The sequence below is a fragment of the Pongo pygmaeus genome, chromosome X, assembly GCF_028885625.2.
Source record: "Pongo pygmaeus isolate AG05252 chromosome X, NHGRI_mPonPyg2-v2.0_pri, whole genome shotgun sequence".
Lineage (NCBI taxonomy): Eukaryota > Metazoa > Chordata > Mammalia > Primates > Hominidae > Pongo > Pongo pygmaeus.
The window spans coordinates 57,633,741-57,651,579 of NC_072396.2; the positions used below are offsets into that span (position 1 = coordinate 57,633,741).

The 17,839-nt window shown below is 41.5% G+C and overlaps 1 protein-coding gene and 1 long non-coding RNA gene across 7 annotated transcripts in view; both read right to left on the reverse strand.

Moving 5' to 3' along the window:
- The window catches only part of LOC129025056 (uncharacterized), an 84,737-nt gene extending 78,339 nt beyond the window's left edge, over positions 1-6,398 (reverse strand). For 2 of the 3 annotated variants that reach the window (XR_010125504.1, XR_010125503.1), the window contains exons 1-2: positions 6,186-6,389; positions 513-593 (exon numbers count right to left, since the gene is read on the reverse strand). This is a non-coding gene — a long non-coding RNA (uncharacterized LOC129025056). Of the gene's footprint in view, positions 1-512; positions 594-6,185 lie in introns of all 3 variants that reach the window. The other variant, XR_008497161.2, reaches the window with a different exon arrangement.
- Positions 6,399-12,736: 6,338 nt separating this feature from the next.
- SPIN3 (spindlin family member 3) lies at positions 12,737-17,464 on the reverse strand. 4 transcript variants are annotated; one of them, XM_054472519.2, is made up of 2 exons: positions 17,120-17,464; positions 12,737-16,853 (listed from the first exon to the last, which is right to left on the reverse strand). In XM_054472519.2, the coding sequence occupies exon 2, from the start codon at positions 16,849-16,851 to the stop codon at positions 16,075-16,077; it is 777 nt and encodes a 258-aa protein (XP_054328494.1). In that variant the 5' UTR covers positions 16,852-16,853; positions 17,120-17,464; the 3' UTR covers positions 12,737-16,074. The 4 variants fall into 4 exon arrangements, 3 of the variants coding, with proteins under 3 accessions (XP_054328494.1, XP_054328497.1, XP_054328496.1); XM_054472522.2 differs by having other exon boundaries at positions 17,185-17,461; XM_054472521.2 differs by having other exon boundaries at positions 17,146-17,452.
- Between the last annotated feature and the right edge of the window lie 375 nt (positions 17,465-17,839).

Here is a 17,839-nt window from a genome sequence, read left to right on the forward strand (position 1 = left end):
CAGGAGCTGTGTTGGACTTGACATAGCCAAACCTTGATCAGACTGTTTATGGCCTACATGTGATGTAGGAAATATATTGGACATGGTGTGATTGTCTTTAATCAAACCATAAAGCTAGACCACACTGCTTTAGGCCTAGACAGAATTTCCTCCAAAGGGAATATGTTGCCACTGTCAGATTCAATGTATGAACAGGAAATGAAGACCTAGGAGGCAGGCCTTACCTTGACTATGAATGAATTAAAAATACTCCTTCTAGTATCTGGGGCTGGTGAAAAATTTGGCCTTGAACTCCACCTTGTGGACAGACGTGGAGATGCTATAAACACTTCCAGTGGTTGGAAGGTGAGCTGTCTGAAGCCAAGTGAAGGCAGAAAAGGAAGACAGACAGGAGAGTCAACTTGGTAAGAGACTCTGGGATGCGTCTGTGCCTGAATAGTTGTAATTATATTCAGTGTAGCATTTTCCTTCTTACACTCCAAAACTTTCAGCAAAATCTTGCAAATGCTTACCTTATGCCCACTCTTAGGATTAAATAGAAAAGAGATCATCCTGTTGGTTTCACAGCAGTCACCCATGAAGAACAGCTGTTCCTAGAAGAGATGATTGCCCAGGGTTTAGCACCACCAGAAGCAGGAACATGCTACCGTCACAAGACTGGAGCAGAAGATCCTGAGAGGCTTGCTCATGAGCACATGTGGGGATAATAATATTAAGGATAAATAATCTAAAAGCTCTGTAAATGGTGAAACCCTTTTAATTAACAGTATTTACCTGAGGACAGGACTCAGTGAGGTAAGTATGATTTTATGTGGAGTCTTACAATAAGTTTGTCTCCCAGCCTCCAGCCACTCCAGCCCTAATATACATATACCCTTTATACTTCTGGACCTTTTAAAGCATGCATCTGATCCTATTGTCACTGCTCAAAATCATCAGTACTTTCCCTTCTGTCTGCAGAACAGATTCCAAATACCTTAAATCTTCATTGAAAGGCCATTGTAGATTACAGTGTTAGATTAAACTCAGCATATATCTCCAACCTCAGCAATCTCTATACATCTTTTCACTATCTTTAGGTATATGAGAGTCCTAGCTGTTCTACGAAACCTGATAGTGTAATCTGGCAAACATAGTAATTTTGGCTTTTATCCAGCTTGGCCCTGCTGGTTTTTTTTCAAGAGGTCTGAGTCTGCATTGGTTACCAAGAGTTTCTTAGTCAAGCCCTACCTATATGGCAGTCAGTAGGAATTTCTGCCAGAGTATGGTGAACCAATCATTGAGATTCTCCAGTCCACCATGGATTATTCAGTGAGAGAGTAAAAGTGGATGAAGCATCACCAGTTTGCCACCATCTTAACCCAGAAACAAAAACACAGTAAAAAGGAAAGTACACTAAAAGAACCAACCAGCAAACAAAACAACCAGTATTCCAAGTGAGATTTATTTTGTTATGTTCTATTTTTTTGTTAGTGGCTTTTAAGCTGCAAAATATAACTGAATATGAATTAAACTGTAAACACATAATTGACTCATTTATCTATTTTTCTCAGAGACAAAGGCACAGTGCTAGTTTTTCGGTGAAAACATTCTAAACCATGTTAAAACATGTCCAGTTTGTAACCAGCCTTTAGAATTTGTATAGGGCTGATTTTCTGCCTAGAAACTGATGCTATTATGTCTCTTCCAGCTTTATTAAAAAGGATTTTTTCCTGTATGTTTATATCAGATCTAAAGCCCTCACAAAACATGAAGATATAATTAAATGTAATCATTTTTGCTGATTCTCTGGACATGGTCCTAAGGTAGATAAAATTAAGACCTCATTCATAGGACAAGTTGGTCATTTATCCAGTGTCTACCTATGACCATTGTTGTCCATACACTGACTTAAAATTGCCCCTTCATGATTCATGACACAGCACTGTCAACAACTTCACACGTGTTCTCACACTCTTGTTCTGCTTGGATCCTCACTAAATCTTGTGACGTACTCAGAGCAGATTCTAGTTCCACCTGACACACCAATGTAACTATTCTGAAGAGAAGTTTGGTATTCTCTAGCAAAACTGAAGATGTGCCCACCCTATGACCCAGCAATTCTAGGCATATGCACAACAGAAACTCATGTGCAAAAGGAGAAATGTGTAAGGATATTTTAGAACAAGAACTGAAAACAAACAAACAAACAAACAAACAAAAAATCCCAAACTGACAATTACCTAAATATTCATTCTTTGGGAATATATATATTGTGGTATAGCCTCAAAATGGCATTTTATATATCCATATGAAAAGGTCACAAAAATAGAGCAAAAAAAAGCAGGACACAAAAATACTGGCATAGTACACTATATGGGTAAAAATTTAAAACATAAAAAAATATATTTTGGGGATACATATATAGTGAAAAAATAAACTAGTAGGAAGGACATATCAACTACAGTTCAGTGACAAAGGAAAAAAATGGGGTTGGAATAAAATAAGAACTAAAAATGTATCTCTCTTTTTTAATTTCCTTCATTAAAAAAAAGGGACAAAAGAAGAAGGAGCAGCAGCAGTAGCAGTGTGGCTTGGGAGTCAGACATACTGATTTAAGATGTGACCCCTATAGGACTTTACTGTTACTTTAAACCCTTTCCACTCTCTGGACCTGTTTCATACTCTGTACAAATGAGGAGGGAGACTAGATAATCTCAAGGCCCACAAAGCTCTTAAATTCTGTTTTTCTGTCCTTACCACCAGTCCTTGTCTGTATATGCTTACATTCTTAATTTCCATATACCCAGTTAACAATCTTCTGTACATCTAAGTAACAAATTGGCATTTCCTCTCTTGGTACAGAATGTTACCGGCATTAAAAAGAAAAAAACTAAAAAGAAACGTATTAGTTAAAATCTTTTTTTTTTTTTTTTTGTAAGTGCCAGAAAATGAAAGCAATGTATTGACTAATAATACTGGGACAAACAGAGGGAAGAGGCCTAAAGCCTCTCTAAATCCACAGATTCAGGACTGGCACAATGGCTCACATCTATAATCCCAGCACTTTGGGAGGCCGAGGCAGGCAGATCACCTGAGGTCAGGAGTTTGAGACCAGCCTGGCCAACACGGTGAAACCCCGTCTCTACTAAAAATACAAAAATTATCCAGGCATGGTGGTGGCTGGCTCCTGCAGTCACAGATACTTGGGAGGCTGAGACAGGAGAACTGCTTGAACCCAGGAGATGGAGGTTGCAGTGAGCCAAGATCACACCACTGCACTCCAGTCTGGGAGACAGAGTGAGACTCCACCTCAAAAAAAAAAAAAAAAAAATTCCACAGATTCAAATGTTATAATCATGATAAAGTTTTTGTTTGTTTGTTTCATTTTGTGATTTGGTTTCCCCCCTGTGGGTACCTTTTCTCATGCATATCTTCTCTATATACTTTCAAAGGTGGCCAGCTAAAGGTCCAGGCTTATGACATTGTTAATGTAAACTTTAAACTACCAATGGATAAAAAGTTCCTCAACTTCAAATCCCAAAAACTACAGCTTTAAACTCTCTTATAATTCCTATCATGGCATAGATGAGCACTGCAGACATTAAACTGCTTTCTGGATTTTATACTTATTTCCTATCTGCATTTTCCTGCAAGAGTAATATTCACTCACTGATTTATGTTAACATTTTTTTACACTTAAATATCCCATTACACTTCACAAGCGTATCTTTGCTCATTATATGACTAGAGCATCACAAAAAGCCGTGAGGTGCATGGCTTATTTATACCATACCCCACCCTCAATTCCCTGTGCCTTTCATTTTGTTTCAGGAATTAATGGGTCCAAAAGGAAGAGAAGTTGACTGACTTCCTCATATCTCACAGGCAATAGATGGTAGAAGTGGAGCAAGAAGGTTCTCCAGTATCTGCTGCTTCCTCAAGTTTGTTCACAATGTACAGCTCCGTGATGGGTGAAAAAACATCTTTGTTGTCCTGAGGCTGGCCAGAGATAGACACTTGACTCCATGGTTACTTGGAGAGGTACTACATCCTCTCAGGGTAAATGGGCTTACCCTGGACAGCATCATGGACCACCCAGGATCATGATGGCATTCTCAGGGCCAGAAGCAACATATGGAGAAACCCCTTATCCTGAATGCATCCAGGTCAGGCTTGAGCTATAACTCCTGCCCAGATTCAGGGGAGCTGGAGCAGGAAGTTTAGGGTCTGGTGTTGGGAGCCCAAGTTTGCAGTTCCAGCCCCACTGCTGATTGGCTGTGGGACCGGGGAGACCTGCCACTTCCCTTCTCAGTTTCTTCTTGTGAGAAAAGGGAGGCAAACATCTGACTTCACAGAAGCACTGGAAGTTATCATCTGAAAGAATGGCCGTAAGATTGTTACTGTCACCTCAGTTCTCTTCTTCTCCAGTGCTTCTGTGGACTCTCATGGCAAATCCCTTCTACTTGTCTTGAGAAGAAAATACCCAGGGCCAGCATTGCTTCTCTCAGCCAGTCAGTCAAAAAATACTTTCTGATGCCCCAGAAAGAACCTTGTCTGTGCTGGGCAATGTCTAGAATATGGAGAGGAATTCAACCACACAGCTGTTGCCTCTGAAGAGATCACAGAGAAGCTGTCATTCCGGGGGAACAGGAGGTAGCAGTAAATACTATGACAAAGGGATAAAGGATATAATAGTACAAAAGAGCAATCAACTGACCAAGCTGTGGAGTTAATTAAAGACTTCAGATATGAAATGTTTAAGTAAATCCTGTTTCCACCCAGGTAATACAGTGAGAGGAAGCACATTCCAGGCAGGAGAAAAAAGTGCAAAAACCAAGAGACTTGAAACAACTTGGACTGTTGAAGGAAATGGCCTGAAACATAAGGACCAGGGAGTAGTAGTAAATAGTGCAGTAGTAAATAGTTAAGCTACAAAGGTAGAAAGGAGCCAGATCATGAAGGGCCTTGAATGCTGGGCTGAAAAGGTGGTCTTCATTCCAGGCAAATTATGTAATGCTGTCATGCAGTTTAGTGGCGCCATTTGTCATGCAAAATTACAAACTGCATTTCCATTCTGTGAAACTGTCCACTTTAGAAGGCATCATCAATTTCAGACAATACTGATATGTTAATATGTATTCCAAAACCTGCCTTTCCTTGTGCAGGGTAATAGTTTTCAACAGTCACTCTTGAGACATCTGTTCTTTTCGTGCCCCACAGCTAGTGGTACTCATGTGTGCAGGGTACTCACATTTTAGTGAATGAGGGGAAAAAGGAGAGTGAGAGACAAGGAATAAGAGGTGAGGATTAGAAAACTTTGGGATTCTCTACCCTTCCCCCAGCCATCCCACTACTCTTCAATTCTTTTCTCTCTTCCCATGCAGAATGGAATCTCTTAAGAAACAGTCACAATCTCACACAGGGTAACTGATAGCATTCCAAGGGTCTGAGGTTTTGGAAAGAAGTGGGCCAAGCACCATTTGAATTACTGTGTGGGTGAATCTGATAGTGTGTGTGCAGTGATTTGTCTACTTCAGTGTTTAAGCAAGGGAGGCCCTAAAGCCAACGAATATCCATAGTTATCAACAAATATTCAGCAAATAATAAATCAACAGATATCCATGGGAATCAACAGTTTCAATAGACCTGAGTAGTGGGATGAGCAAAGGCTCTGCAAGGTCAGTACTATGCCAGGGTGGGGCTTGACTACTGGGGACCCCGCTGAGGCCATCTGCACTAGAAATATTTTGTGTTCCATAACTAAATGCTGGTAAGAAGAGGCAGATCACTGAATGATAGCATCTGGGTAGTGCTTGGCTATGTATGTATAATACAGAGGACTGATATAATAGAGCTGTAGGTTAACTAGGGCTCTCCTTTCATTGACCTTGACTTCCTTCTTTTATTTTAGTTTTTTAGAGATGGAGGTCTCACTATGTTGCCCAGATGGGACTTGAACTCCTACACTCAGGGATCCTCTCACTTCAGCCATCCCAGCAGCTGGAACTACAGGCACACACCAGCACAGCCCTCTAATTTCCTTCTTTAATTAGTCAACTGAGCTTTGAGTTAGGCTTTCAGAGCCCACCTCCCCTCTCTCCCATTCACGAAGACACTGTTTTGTGACACTTGCTCCATCCATTCCATTTACTTTCTGCCGTGTTATAGGGTTGGAAGAGGATATTAAAAAAATAACCTCTTACCTTCTAGGTGTTTGCTGTTGGTCTGCTGGTCTCATTCATAATATTGGGGTGGGGTGAAGGAAACCATATTGTCCCTCAAAATCTTTCCAGCTTTAGAGATGTCTGAGGAAGAAGTGAGTTGCTGGTGCTCACACCGGTGGACACATTACTTTGATACAATGAAAATAAAGTCATGTACGGGTTCTTGGTGGTGGGCAGGTTTATTCAAAGGAGCTGAAAAGCAAAAAAAGTACAGTGGAGGAGCTGACATTTGAGATTAAGTGAAAAAAAATTGTCACAAAGAGATTTACGGAAAGGAGGGAGGCCAAAAAGGACTTCCAAGACATCACACTTCGTTTACCTCCTACCTCACTGGTGGTGACTTCTCAGTCTCTTGTTTGTGTCTCCTCTTCTCTCTGATCTCTTTAAGACCCAGGGCTCTGTCCATGGTCATCTGTTGTTCTCTATGTACACCCATTCCCTAGGGTGATCTCATACAGTCCCATGGTTTTAAGCATTATTTACATGGAGAAATTTCCAACTTATGTATCCAGCTTAGTCAGACCTCTCCCATGAACTGCACACTCATATATCCAATAACTGCTCAACAGCCCCACTTAGATGTCCTAAAAACACCTTCAAACTCAACTTGTCCAAAACTGATTTCCTAGCCTCTCCTCTTCCTAGCACCCATCCAAACCATAGCCTTCTTCATCTCTATCAGTGGCAACTCCATCTTCCCAGTTGTTTTTTGGAGCCATCCATGACTCCTCTCTTTCCTTACATTTCACTTCTAATTTGTGAGAAAATTCTACTTACTCTTCCTTCAAAATATACCCCAAATTTAAATACCTCTCACCACCTCCATTGTTACCTCTCAGATATCATAATCTCACACATGGGATACTGCAATACTCTAACTAGTTTCCCTGCTTCCTCACTTTCTCCTTTATAGCCCATCCTTAAAACAGCAGAGAGATTTTTTTAGAAACATAAGTGAGGTCAATTCTCTGCTGAAAATCCACAGTGGGTTTGTGGACATGGGATGCAACACCCAGGTTATGCTTCAGTGATGGACTTATTATGCTGCTTCAGCTCTCACCCCCATTAGGGATTGCCTCAGCTGCTGAAAGCAACTTTGTCCAAGGCTACACCCCTTCCTGGGGCAGCCCATATCCAAAGACTGATTAGTGTAGGGGTTGAAAGGCCTGTAAATATTACCCCAACTCTGAAGTGCCATTCTAGTTCCACAGCTTCCTGTGGGTGTGGTTGACACTGTAACTGACTCTTTTTCAGAGCTTCATTTTCTTTGTGCTCCTGCTGCTTTCCCATTTCTTCCCCAGGTATTGACCCCAAGGGCACTGCTTAATAAATTTTCTACAAGACTAATTTTGTTTCTGGGTCTGTTTCCTGGGAAAACCCAACTTGTGACAGGCTCCCCATTTCATGCAGAGCAAATACTAAGTCTTTACAATGCCTTATATTATTTAGACCCTTATTTCCTCTCTGACTTCTCCTATGTCTTTCTCCTTCACCTATGTAGCTCTAGCTAAATAAGCCTCCCTGTTAGTCTTTGAACATGCCAAAAACACACTTATCTCTTAGGCCCTTTCCTCTAGTAGTTCCTTTTGCCTAGAATGCTCTTTCTCTGGATATATGGTGGCTAACTCACTTCCTTCATTTATTTGCTCAAATATTACCTTCTCCATGAAGTCCACCCCAATCTCCCCATTTACCATGGTGACCTACCACTTCCCTTCCCTCTTACCTTGTTCTAATTTTCTTTTTTATAACAGTTATCACTTTTTGACATCCCACATAATTTACTTATTATTATTTTTTTTAATTGTTAGCCTCCCCTTGCCTGAAGGTAAGCTCCATGAGAACAGGCATCACTGAATGCTTTGTTCATGAAATATCCCAAATGCCTAGTTAAAGTGCCTGGAACAAAGTAGGCACTGAATAAATTTGTTGAACAAATGAATGAATTAAGCAGATTTAACAGTAGGAACAAAGTGTGTGTAGAAAGAGGGTGATAGAGAGGGAAGAATATGAATGAGTTATGGAGAAAATCACAGCTGTGAATCACTTGGACTTCTCCCTTGGTGCTACTGTTTCTTTCCCATTTCTTTATGCAAATATTAGGAAAAAATAATAATTAGAGTATTACTTGGCATCAAGAGAGCTAGTTTCAGTCCAGCACTCTTACTAGCTGTGTGACCTTGGTTTCCTTTTTCTCTTTAAGCTTAATCTCCTTATCTGAAAAATGGAGGTAGTAACACTCAGCTTCCAGTACCCTGTGAAGATTAAGATGTGCCCAGCACATACTAGGTGTCCAACAAATGTTTACTGACATCCTGACATCCTCCAAAGGCAAATGATTTAAACTAATAATACAAATGTCTTGTAGTATGTGCTTGAAAATGTAACCAGAAAAATAGCTATACACATTCATTACATTACATGTGAGCTTCAACTTTATGTTATGCACCTGTTTCATAGATTTGGGGTAGAGGAAGAAATCTGCCCCATTTCCATTTAATCAGTGACCTCTTAGCCACTTTACTTGCTTTCTAGGATAACAATGGAAAAACATATTTAAGGCTGGGCATGGTGGGACATGCCTGTAATCCCAGCACTTTGGGAGGCCGAGGCAGGCGGATCACCTGAGGTCAGGAGCTCGAGACCAGCCTGACCAACATGGTGAAACCATGTCTCTACTAAAAATACAAAATTAACCAGGCATGGTGTTGCATGCCTTTAATCCCAGCTACTTGGGAGGCTGAGGCAGGAGAATTGCTTGAACCTGGGAGGTGGAGGTTGCGGTGAGCCGAGATTGGGCCATTGCATTCCAGCCTGGGCAACAAGAGCAAAACTCTGTCTCAAAAAACAAACAAACAAACAAACAAAAAACATATTTAAAAACCCCAAAAACATACCAGAAAACAACAGAGGTATAGTGTTAGCTGTGCAGAACAGTAGAGAAGAATCACAGGCCCTAGGTTTCAATGTTAAACACATTACTGAATTAATAGCTATGGATAAATGACATCAGGTATTCCAGCCTTTCAACTTGTTTTTTTCTCTGTAGAACACTCCTTCCTCAAATCATTGCATGGGCTGGCTTCTTTAGTTATTTGCTAATATCCACTCAGGCCTTCCTCTGAAAACCTTTTGCTGAAGTAGTTCCCTCATTTCAGTTCATCTCTATCCATTGCTCTGCTTTTTTGTTCTTCATACAACTTATCACTCTCTGAAATTATACACATTATTTAGGTTATTTGTCTACATCTTTGTTGCTTTTCTCCCCTCTATGAAAATGTAAGCTCCCTGACAGAATGGACAGTATCTATCTCATTCATCACTATTGGGCAAATCCATCAAAAAGTAGCTGAATGAATGAATGAATGATTGCATTCAGGATAATAACCCTGCTCTCTTAACTGTCCAGTAATGTTATAAAGATTAATGAGCTCTCTGGGAAAACAAACTCAGTTCTTAGCAGAGACTAAAAGAGCTATGTACATCTAAAGAATTATTTAAATAATTTCTTTCGCATTTCAGTAATAGAATTTCTAGACCTATATTCACTAGATACATGTCACTGGAGCATTGCTAAATATAACCAAAAGGACATGAGGTTTACCCTCTTGAGAACTAAAGGGAATTCACCTTTATTAAGCATCTGTGCTGCACTATGTTACATGCTAAGGATATAGTTTCTCATATACCTCTAAACAGAACTGAGTAAAGAGTGTTACTCTCTCTATCAAGAAGGGGAATAGATTCACAAAGATTAAGTAACTTGCTAGTACAGAGCTAGTAAAACCTGGAATTAATGTCCAATCAGCTGACTTTATTTTTTCACTTATTCCATCCTTTCTTGGGGAGCATGTGGCCCTCAGATCTGTGCTTCTTAGGCTAAGATCAAGCATAACATCTCCATTGTTGAAATGGGCCTACTTGAAAACAGTGAAAGAAGAAGATAAAACTTTGCTTGTTTACTCACTGGTTTCGTGAAATCCCAGTGGAAGGAGACGTGGGTAATTTGGAACTTTGTATGATTTGAAAAGTCAAGTTTTTTTGCACCAAATTAAGCTTAGTGAGAACAAGGGCAAGCAGATGGAAGACCTATTAGGAAATAAGATTAGGGGCAAGAAAAACCTAATTTCCTAGATCAGTGTTTCCTAATCACTACTGATGACAAAGAATCACCTGAGGTATCTTGTACAACTGCCCCAGGTCCCTTCCCAAGAGATTTTGATTTATTACATTTAAGATGGGGCTCAGCAATTTATATTTAACAATCACTCCAGGTAAATCTTATCAGGTAAGTATAGGAAATAATAAAACTGACCTCACTCAACTGCCACCTATATATCAGTGATTTTCAATGTGGGGTCCCAGCAGCATCAGTCTCATGTGGGAACTTGTTATAAATATAAGCCTATGGACCCCACCCTAGACCTGCTCAATTAGAATCTCTGTAAGAGGGCCCCAGAAATCTGTATTTTAACAAATTCTCAAGGTGATTCTGGTGTGTACTAAAGTTTGAGAGCTACTGTACTAAATAATCTCTAATTATAGCCAATAATTAAAAAACCTCTGATTGTTCAACCCCCAGGTGCAAGAAGTGGCATAGAATGCCCAGTTCAACCCCCAGAAAGGGCATCCACCCAAGATATGCCTCCAAGAGAGAACGTCTCAGAGAACACAATGAGGTATTTGACCAAAGGAGTCACTCAACTGCCAGGATAGGTAGTCCTTGTCTAACAGGTTACGATATATGCTTTGGACCAGAAACTACTATGTATTTTTTCCTATTTCCTCCCTTTTTCAAATGGTAGTTTTGATTATATTTCTCTGGTTATCTCCCCACTAGTGTATATTGGGTATGTTGAAAAGAAGAGTAGTTTATAATTTAAGTACAGGTGACCAGACTGCTAGGAAGATGGATCTAAAGATGGCTGCATATCAACTAGGGATCTTGAACTTAATGCTAAATGCAGTAACTAGATAAGACTTCAGGTTTTTCTCCTTTGGGGACATGAATTTATCACACCTACGTGTGGGCATTTTTTGAAAGAGGATGTGTAGGAAGAAATGTGTCCATGGATACTAGGTATTCAAATGAAGAAGCTATACTAGATATTTGTGATTGGTGAATAGCATTCATTATTCATTTCCCCAAAACCCTTGATTCTACTGGAAATCCATCTGGTTCCAGAGAGATATACCCTAGGGCAGGGGTCCCCAACCCCTGGGCCACTGACAAATACTGGTCCATGGCCTGCTAGGAACCAGGCCACACAGCAGGAAGTGAGTGGCAGGTGGGTAAGCAAGCGAAGCTTCATCTGTGTTTACGGCTGCTCCCCATCACTTGCATTACCACCTGAGCTCTGCCTCCTGTCAGATCAGCAGTGGCATTAGATGCTCATAGAAGCATGAACCCTATTGTGAACTGTGCATGCAAGGGATCTAGGCTGCATGTTCCTTATAAGAATCTAATGCCTGATGATCTGTCGCTGTCTCCCATCACCCCCAGATGGGACGGCTTAGTTGCAGGGAAACAAGCTCAGGGCTCCTACTGATTCTACATTATGGTGAGTTATATAATTATTTCATTATATATTAGAACATAATAATAGAAATAAATTGCACAATAAATGTTAGGCATTTGAATCATCCCCAAACCACCCCCCTCCCCCCACCCACCCTGTCCGTGGAAAAATTGTTTTCCACGAAACCAGTTCCTGGTGCCAAAACAATTGGGGACCACTGCCCTAGAGGTTAGGGATGGAACACATGACCTTGCTAAGCCAATCAGTGTATTTCATCCCTGAGATTTTAGTGATTGGTCAAAGTATCTGACCTAAGCCAGCTGAGAATACATCATAGGGCACAGGTTATCTATCTTTCTCTAGATTGGACTGCTGTAGCCTGGAACTGCTGGTCCAATTTTGCTACCATAAAAAAAAAACAGCCTGAGAATGAAACTGACACACACAGCGAAAATCCTAAAGAATCATAAACACTGAGGCTGAGCCCCAATTCAAACTATGCCTGAAGCCCATCTGAGCTCTAGATTTTTTTAAAATTTATATTGATCAATGTTTGGTAACAGTTTAAGCCTGTTTGAAATGGGTTTCCTGTTACATGCAGGCAAGTTCTGTTAGAAAAGGCAAATCAAAGCTATAAATATGAATTTGCATATTGCAGTAGATGTGAGTGCAAGTTTAAACAGAAAAAAATAATTGTTCATTTCATTTCTGGATTATTAATTATATAGTACCTTAACTTTCCCCACAGCTTCAATATATAATTGGTTTTCCTTTTAACTTCCCTCAGTAAAAATATACTGGCCTCTCTTGAGAAGTTCCTCTCACAGAATATATTATGTTCACATATATTTCACATTCTACTATTGAGAAAAATTGAACTGGCAGAAATTGTGGGTTTGTAGGGTCATGTAAGTTTTCATTAAACTGGGTTAGGGTTTGAAGGTTTGAATTAATTACACCTCCTTCCCTTCCAGATTCTGAACCAACTAAAAAATATACACAGGAATCAAATAGGGATTAAGATATCAGCTTTAATATATTGTTCAGTGAAAAAAGCAAAATTCAGAACAGCATGTATAGTATGCCACCACTTGTGTAAAAAAAAAAAAAACCTGATACACACATACCCACACACAATATGCTTGTAAATACACGGAATATCTCTGGAATGATACATCAGTAACTGGTAACAGTCGTTACTTTTTGAAAATGGGACCAGGGAACTGAGGCCAGGGGTGAGAAGGAGGAAGAGAGACTTACTTTTTAATAGTATACCCTTTTGTACTATTTGACTTTTACCATAGGCATGTGTTATTTTTCTAAAAAACAATTTATATATTAAAACTGTAAAAAAGAATAAAAATAGATACCAGCTTTATAGCTGATAGAGCTGGATTGGAGAACATGGCTTGGACCTGAGGCTGAAATGAACTTCTATCATAAGTCTAAGGACTTTGGGATTCCCCCACCCCAAGGAGAGATAGTTGGGTCTACAAAGCAGATGTTTACCCAGCCATGTAGTGAAGGACTGCAGTCTTTCCCACATCTTGCTGTGTGGAACGAACTCAAGATCCAAGAGTGGCCTAAGCTGCCTATCCATTATAACCATTTTCTCAATCTCATCAAGTTATTCCTCCTCCCAAGCATAAGATTGAATGAGTGTAAGAGAAGATGGGTAGAACTTTCTTCCAAACATTTTTGAGAGATGCAAGTCTTTTCCTTTTCTTGAGTCAGGAGCATGGAGAGAGGAAGAGGATAGATCCCATCATAACCTTGTACATTTTCATTCTCTTAAGCCACAATGGTTAATGCTCAAGACTCTGGTCAACAAACAGGGCTGTGGCTGTCCCCTTCCAGGGAGACCAACAATATCTTAGAGAAGTTCTGCTCCCATCAATGTAAGATTGGTGAGCAGTTGTTTTTGCCCCCAAGAGGCTCTGAAATAAGTCAAAATAGAACAGTAATTAAATTAACTCTAAGGCTACATTACACCCTAGGCTGAAAATATGATCACAATTGCAGCCCTAATTTACAATTATGTCCAGCCATATTTCCTGACATAGCTGACAAGAATTATACAATGACTCCCAAAGATAGCATTAAAATACTCCAAATAATACAATATCAACAACATAATAAAAATGCCTTAGTTTGAACTATATGACCTCACCCCCACCCCATCAACTATTAAACTCCAAGGCAAAAAGGACTGTCCAAAATTAAATTTCTAATTCAAAGTCCAAAATAATTAAAGTCCAAAATTCTGCCTTTCCCAATTTCTCGTTTTTCTCATTTCAGCCATATAGATCTCACAAAGATGTCTGCCCAGATATGGGGTTCCTTCAGCAGCTGCAGCCTTGGCTGTCTTCCTCTTGACTGGGTGTAGTTCCTTCAGGACCTCAGGAGTTGAATTAATCTAACCCCACAATTGCATGTCATACATATTAAAGAGTCCAAAGGGTCAAGAAGACATAAGATTATCACAATATCAACCTCACATCAAAAAAATTAGAAAGCACACTAGTCCCCAGCCACTAGAACAGTTTTTTTAAGCAAATATATGACCCCAGGACTTAGAACATAGGGCAATACAGACCCACATTGCTGTTGTCAGTCAAACATCATAATAGAGACTTAGTGGCATCAAAAAGCAAAAGTAGACAGATAAAACATAGGAGAAAAGAGAACATCTTCTTTGTTTCATCCTCAGCAGGATGCCAATCTGTGCCGGTAGTCTGGACTCCATGACCTGTGAACTTAAACTAATTTGGAAGATATCTTGCAGTACAGTCCCAATATGATTGTACTGCCTTTAGTCCCAACCCCAAATGTGCAGAACTCCATGGCCTTATTAGGCTGTTACTGCTAATGGAGCTTCTGTGAGAACCTCAATGAGAAAGCTTTGGTTTTGGCCAAGTGCTTCTCTCAAAAACCATGCTTGTACTTCAACTTTTCTTTCCTAGGCTTTGGTTAACCTCCACCAATGCCTCTTTAATAATGGAAAGCTCAAAGGCCCTTCCATTGTTTACTTTTCTGCCACAGTAGAACTCACCCTTATCTGCATATGAGTTTCTTAGGGCCAGCCAAGAAACAGGATGGAGTTAAAAATCAAAACACTAACAAAAATCTATTAGATTTCTATCTACCAATGCCAGCACTTAAAACATCATTAAGCCTACAGACTACCTACCACTGACTGTGTTCCAAGTCCTGCTGGGATACCATAATAGATGAGCCCACCAGTCCCTGCAAGGAAGTATAGCCTGCTTTCAGCCATTCTTGGTTCTCACAAGTGCCTTGCCCACCTCATATGCTGGAACTCTGAATTCAGTCTCCTAAGAATCAAATCTAAAACTTCTGAGTCTCTCTTAGCACAGCAAAGAAATCTGTATCTCAGCTTGATTCTAGGTTTCTCCTCTTTCATTTTGAGGTTCTGGACAGATCTGTCAACCCTTGCCAAATCCAGCCTTTGCCTTGTGACTGAGGGCTCTAGCTAGAGCCTGGCTTAATGCTCCTCTGGGCCGGCAAAGACCATTTGTGCTAAAGTCTGCCTGCACAGCTTGTATCAGTTAAAACCTACTCCATGTCTGCAGATACCAGCCAGAGCTATTGGAGACAAGAGAGACCCTAATGCCACTGATGACTAAAACCTTTCACTTAAGCTCCACCAGAAATCTTGATCTCTCCACTTGGAGTTTGGTCCCCAAATGCTTGTCTTCTTATCAGTTTTGCAAGGTTTCTCAGCCTATGGTTAGGTACTAAAATGCAAAGTAATTACCTTCTTAATTCTAAAACAGTTGAGCAATAGGTGAAAGAACCAGAAAGAGAGCAAAATTAGCCTTACTTTTAGTACAGTTAGAATTGAGAATGCAACTTGAACAAGAGACCAAAATGGGCTTCCCACTCTTTCCCAAGTTAGATTTTTGAAGCCACTTGGGGGAGATTTGAGATTGCAAAGTCACTTACCCAGCCAGTCACATGGGATATCTCAGCAAGCTTCACACCTCAATGAGTGTAGAGTCCAAGTGCCAAAAAGAGTGAGGTGAGAGGTGTTCAGCTACCTTTAATCTATTAACACCACCCAAGATAAAAAAAAGTATGAGCCAATGGATGTCAGGCTTTACCCTTCTCACTAATCAGTTAAATTGTGGAGAGGAACCAGTGAAAAGGTTGGACAGATGGGCAAAAGGTTTCTTCCAAAAACATATGAGAGGGCAGAAGTTCCAATTTTTTGCCAAGCAAAACGTGCAAAAAGGGAGAAGATGGTTCTTACAAACTGGAAAGCAATCAAGACTTTCTGTGTCTACAGATTTAGAGTCTCATATATTTGGCAAATTTCAAGATGACCTCTAAGATGTTTTTACCAAATCGTAGACATAGATATGGAAATCATCATCAAATTTGATGAAGTACACAGAGGGTTTTGCTTCTACCTGATGAATGACCATGCCAGTTCTCTTGGAGCCATCGTCTTTGGCGTATTCCACCTGTTTGCCTACCAGGCTGTCTATGACTTCTCCTGGCTCCCTCTCTGCCAGAGGAGAATCATTGGAATCTTGAAGGATGCGGAGGTCACCATCTTTATAATCATCTAAGAGCTGGTACATATATAATACAGGATCTTTCTCATAGGTAATGTAAAACCATGTGTTCATGACAGGTGCCTGAGCTAAGACCATCCCCCTCCATTCATTTTTGGAACCTTCCTCTGTCTCAAAAATATGTTCCACTGCTTTGCCAACCATTATTTCTGCCAAGTGTGTATCACTGATTCTAGATGATGCAACTCTATTAGGAAGGACTTCAAGTGATGACACTCTTTCATCTCTGTGAAGTTCCAATCCATAAACACAGTCAAATCCATCATATTTGATAAGATACAGAGAGGGATTTACAGGTACCTGATCCAGAACGGTTCCTTTCCACTGTGTTAGAGGTTCATCTCCATCTTTCCATCCGTGCTGAATTCTGCAGCCCACGATGTTCCTCCGAGGCTGGGAGGTGGGTCGGCTCCTATGCTTCTTGTGTGCAGCCTTCCTCTTTATCATGGTAACAGACACACTGCCGTGGCCAGCGCCTGTCCTGGACCGCTGCCCTGCAGCTGCCTTTCCAAACGGGGTCTTCATGCCTGCGAGGAGGAGCACAGTTGCCAGGTGGACCGAGAAAGGAAATTAACAAAATCAATGCATAACACGGAGAGCTTTTTCTCCTAATCAGCGCACCCCGTAAACCCACACCTGTTTTTCCCGAAAGCTAGATAGCAAAGCTGGAAATCAAGGCACCCTGGCTGAGTGCCTGCAGTAACCTTCCTCCCCAGCTCAGTCTGGCTAAGATCTGCGGTTCGGTGAAATAGGAAGCGTTTCCCCATTCCCCTCGCCCTGCTTCCAACACTACCCGGCCAGGAGGCGCAGATTCCCCACCGTCCCGGATTGCGGGCCTCAAGTGCCCAAATCGGACACCTCGCCGTTGCCTCCGCAGTGAGCCTATGGAGGAGGAAAATCAGCGGGCGAGCAGCCCGGTGCTTGCAAAAGCTGGGAGAGGATGATCCGTAGGCAAGGAGTGTCTCTAAGAGGACGGCGGGGCAGGCGAAGATGACCGTGGCGGCGTCCCTTGCTCTTGGCTCCTGCGTCCTCCGCCTTCCTGGTGGCGGCGGCGGTGGCAGTGGCGGTGGCGGTGACCGCAGCCCCTCTCCCACATCGGACTCCCACTAATCGCTGCTGCGCTGCAGTCTCCTCCCTCTTTTTCTAGCGCAGCTTCCGGTCAGTAGAGAGGCCTCCCCTTCCTGCCAAACACCGCGTGGCGCCCCTCCCCCACCAACCTGTGCCACAGCCCCGGGCATGGAAGGTGCTCCTAGGTTGTGGGTCTCGCAGCTTCCCCCAAATCAGAAGCTGTGGAGCCCACAACGAACTCTCTCTCACTTCGTAGGTTTACCTCTTCTGGTTTAGCACGCGCCCCTCCCCCCACCTAACCTCAACTCTCTGCGCCCCTGCCCCTTCGGCTTTCCACCTTTCAGGAATTAGCCCTTTCCTTTCCCCTCCCTCCCCGCGTCTCCCCACCCTCCATTGAAGGGGATTTGTGGTAGGACAAGAGAAATGCGCTACTGCTCAGTGTTCA